The 3603-nt window shown below is 64.3% G+C and overlaps 1 protein-coding gene across 1 annotated transcript in view; it reads right to left on the minus strand.

Moving 5' to 3' along the window:
• Positions 1 to 1825, minus strand: part of LOC112108007 (lens fiber membrane intrinsic protein-like) — a 10922-nt gene extending 9097 nt beyond the window's left edge. The window contains exon 1 of the mRNA XM_026659785.2: positions 1651 to 1825. Within this exon, the coding sequence (XP_026515570.1) occupies positions 1651 to 1825 (175 nt within the window). The remainder of the gene's footprint in view (positions 1 to 1650) is intronic.
• Between the last annotated feature and the right edge of the window lie 1778 nt (positions 1826 to 3603).

Raw genomic sequence — 3603 nt, forward strand, 5'->3', positions numbered from 1 at the left:
CCCGAGGGGCAGGGAGTTGGGGGTCCCAGCGAGGGTTTCCCAAGGGGCAGGGAGTTGGGGGTCCCAGCAAGGGCTCCCCAAAGGGCAGGGAGTTGGGGGTCCCAGCGAGGATTTCCCGAGAGGCAGGGAGTTGGGGGTCCCAGCGAGGATTTCCCGAGGGGCAGGGTACAAGGCTACGTGCGAGGATCCCCAAGGGAGCAAGCAAAACACATTGAGAAGCAGCAGCAGCTTCCACCCCACTGCTCCATCCTAGGGGTTCTCGGGCCTCGCAGACCCAGGGGATTCCTTGCTGCTGGTCGCTCCCAGTTACCCCCGTCCCGCTTTGATCTGGATTCAGACTCAGCCAGATTCTCTATTGGGTTACACCCGTGTAACCCCAGGGGCGTCAGCAGTGTCGCTCCGCTCTCCCGCTGGTGGCGCTCCTGTGACGGAGCCTGCGGCTAGGCCAAGCCCCAGGAGATTTCCATGAGATGCGGATTGGCCTCCCCTGCCTTGGGTGCCAGCTGCCATCCCGGGTCCTCCCGCAGAATCAGTGTCGGGCCCTCCATGCTCCTCGCGCCCTCAAACCCCTCAGGCAGCGCCCTGAGCCAGCAGCCATAGCAGACTCAGGTCCTTGGCAGACCAGCCCCTAAAGTGGGAAACGCTCCCTGGTCCTGCGCTCTCTCTGCCCAGGGTCAGTGTCAGCCCCAGCCAGGGAGACCAAGAGCTGGGAAGGGAGGCACGGGGCTTTTTTATCTTGACCCCCTCCCCATCCCCCGAGGACAGGCTGGGTTTCAATGTCCCACTCCAGAACTTCCCGCTACCCCGGTACAGGCCAGCTCGGTAGCTCAGCTGGGGCCGGCGCTGCAAAGCCACAGGGCTTTTTATAGGCCCGATGGAAACTCTCCGCCTCCCTTCGGACTGGCTGTGCCTGAGAGGGGAACTGAGGTATGTCTGCGACCGGCCCAGAGCCCACCCCCATGACCGGTTCTGATCCGGGCCGGCGCTGGGGAAGCTCAGACTCCGAGCCCAGGCTGGAGTTGGCGAGATCAGGAGAGGCCAGATCTGGGCTTTCAGTTCAGCCCGTTCCAGGGCTACAGGTGGAGCCCTGCTGCCCAGGACTCCGGGGCTGCCGCTGGGGCCGGCATCAAGCCCCACTTTGTCCTCTCCATATTATGGGGCCAGGTCCTAGTGTCAATCAAAGCAGCCTCAGCGGGATTTGTGTCAGCTGCACTGCACACGCCTGGCATCCGGGTGAGGGCTGGGACCCCCCCACTCCGAGCTCCAGGGAACCTCCACCCATCCGTGGCTGGTGGCCGGGGCAGGCTGCAGCCACAAGAGGGCAGCTGAGCTCACACAAACCAGCAGCCAGGATGCCAGGCAGGGGCTCTGCCGGGGAAACCCAGGGGAAGATTCTCTGCCAGCGCCGCTGGGCACAACAATCAGGCCATCTCATCACAGCAGGGCCAGACGGGGCACCCCTGACCGAGCCGGCAGAAGCCACGCTGAACCAGACCCGGTCAGGCGCCCCTACCTGTACATCTACAAGCCACAGCCCGTTCGGTCCCATCCAGGCCATTTCCCGGGGCCCAGAGCCGGACTGTCTGTCCCTGCAGCCATCACCCTCCTGGTCCCTGTCCCCGCTGGGGGGCAGCCCCGGGTGCTGCTCACCAATGCTGACAGTGTGGGGGTGGCACTTGCCGCTCACGCAGAACCTCCAGAGCCCCTGGTTGCTCAAGTTCTCCGAGTAGCGATACTGCATCCAGAAGTCGGTCGCCGTGGCAACGATGAGAAGGACCAGGCCTGAGACCGCACACAATAGCCCGCCTCCCATCAAGGTGTACATGGCTGGCAGCTCGCGGGTCCTGCGGGTCGGAGGGGGCGGGTCTTTCTCCTGCACCAGGACAAGAGGAGACGGGGCCTCCTAGGAGAAGGCCCAGCAGAGAGTTACCACTGGCTGGGCTGTGTGGCAGACATATCTATTGCCCTTCACATCACGCAGACCTGGGGAACTCCCTGCTGCACGAGTTGCAGAGCCAAGGGCTGTGGCTGGATTTCAAAGAAGGCAGGAGAATTCTCTGCAGGTATCTGAGGTGAGATGGGAGTGAGTCAGCTCATGCTTCAGGGCGTGAGCATCATCAGGGTCAGGAGGGAATCAACACGTGCAACATTGTGTCTGCGGCCAGGGAGTCAGGGTGGGGAGGTCCAGGCCCATCAGACATTGGCCGCTGCTGATTGCAGGAGAGTGAGCCCGAACGGGGTGATTGCCTGGCACAGCGTGGGAAGAGGTGGGCTACGAGATGGCTCAAGCCCCTGATCCAGAGCCAGGGGACTGGATACCGGGCTAGATGGACCATGGTTCTGATCCAGTCCAGCAAACCCTCTGAGCCAGCGCTTGGAAGTAACGAACTCGCTGGGTCTCAGCCCATTCTGGAGCTTGACGCATGACACATCCAGGCTGGCTGCTCCCCCAGTGCCAGGGACGGTGCAGCTACAGGCACGGACAACGCGTGCTCCCCTTCCTCTGGCTTCACCCAAGCAGGGTGGGGGCCCCATGCCCGGCTCAGCTGCCCTGGCAGAGCCTGTGCATGTCCTTGTGCTGTAGCTGGGTGGGGCAGGTGCCCCCCGTGGCTCCCAGCTGGGGGTCGCCAACTTGCCACGCATGGGAGAGCCGGAGGCAGAATTGAGGGACAGGCCTAAACGCCACCCGGGTCAGCAGATGCTCCTGGCTCAGGCCAGGCCCGGGAGGTGGGGGGAAGGGTGCGGGGGGGAATCTCCTGCGTCAGGCAAACGGGGCCCTTTTGTTCCCAACAATGAGCTGCGCTTGTGATGTTTTCACAGCGAGCAGGGACCCAGCTGAGTCAGTGCTGGTGTCAAAAGGGCGCTTGGGCGCGTGCTCCTGCCAGAGCTGCTGGGAGCCGGCCGGGCTGGGACGGGCCCCTGGGGGGAGGGGAATTCAGACCCAGACCGAATCGGCAGAACTGATGGTCCGACGGGGCTGGGACTGAGTGGCGTGGGCAGGGCGGCATGGGGGAACGTGTGCAGTGCAGGCCCAGCCTCGCCCTGGCCCGGGTCAGAGCCCTCAGCTCTCCACTTTGACCGGAACTCCTGCCTGGGAGATGCCCCAGCTCTGGGTGGATCAACTCCGTCCCTCTCCCCAGACTGCCTGGGGTGTGTCCTGTGAGCCTGGCAGGGAGCGCTGGAGAATGCCCAGCGCGGGGGGCACGGGGCGGCGGGCAGCTGTCGCCATGGCCCATGTCGTTGCTTAGCGACAGGAACCCAGGAGACCCTCCGGGCGCTACCAAACGAGATGCCAAGCATGCTGATGCCAAGTGTGCCAGCGCCGTGCCCAGCACGGGACAATGGCCGGAAGCAGGGTGCCAGGAGGTCAGTGCTGAGTCAGACTAGCTGGGCTGGACCATGTGGGCTGTGGGTGCTGAATCGGTGGCCAAATCTCAAACCAACCGGTCCCTGGAACCTTTGCCCCAAACCCCAGCTCTGCCCCAAGGCCCGGTCCGGTCTGGGCTGGCGTCGTTGCTCGGCTGGCAGCAGATGCCAGGTTACTGCCCTGGGGGGCACAGGCCATCCCCCATCTCCTTCTCCCCCCTCTCCCTGGGGTAACGG

This window comes from Terrapene carolina, unplaced genomic scaffold (assembly GCF_002925995.2).
Source record: "Terrapene carolina triunguis isolate 2854851 unplaced genomic scaffold, T_m_triunguis-2.0 Scaffold675, whole genome shotgun sequence".
In the NCBI taxonomy this organism is placed as follows: Eukaryota; Metazoa; Chordata; order Testudines; family Emydidae; genus Terrapene; species Terrapene triunguis.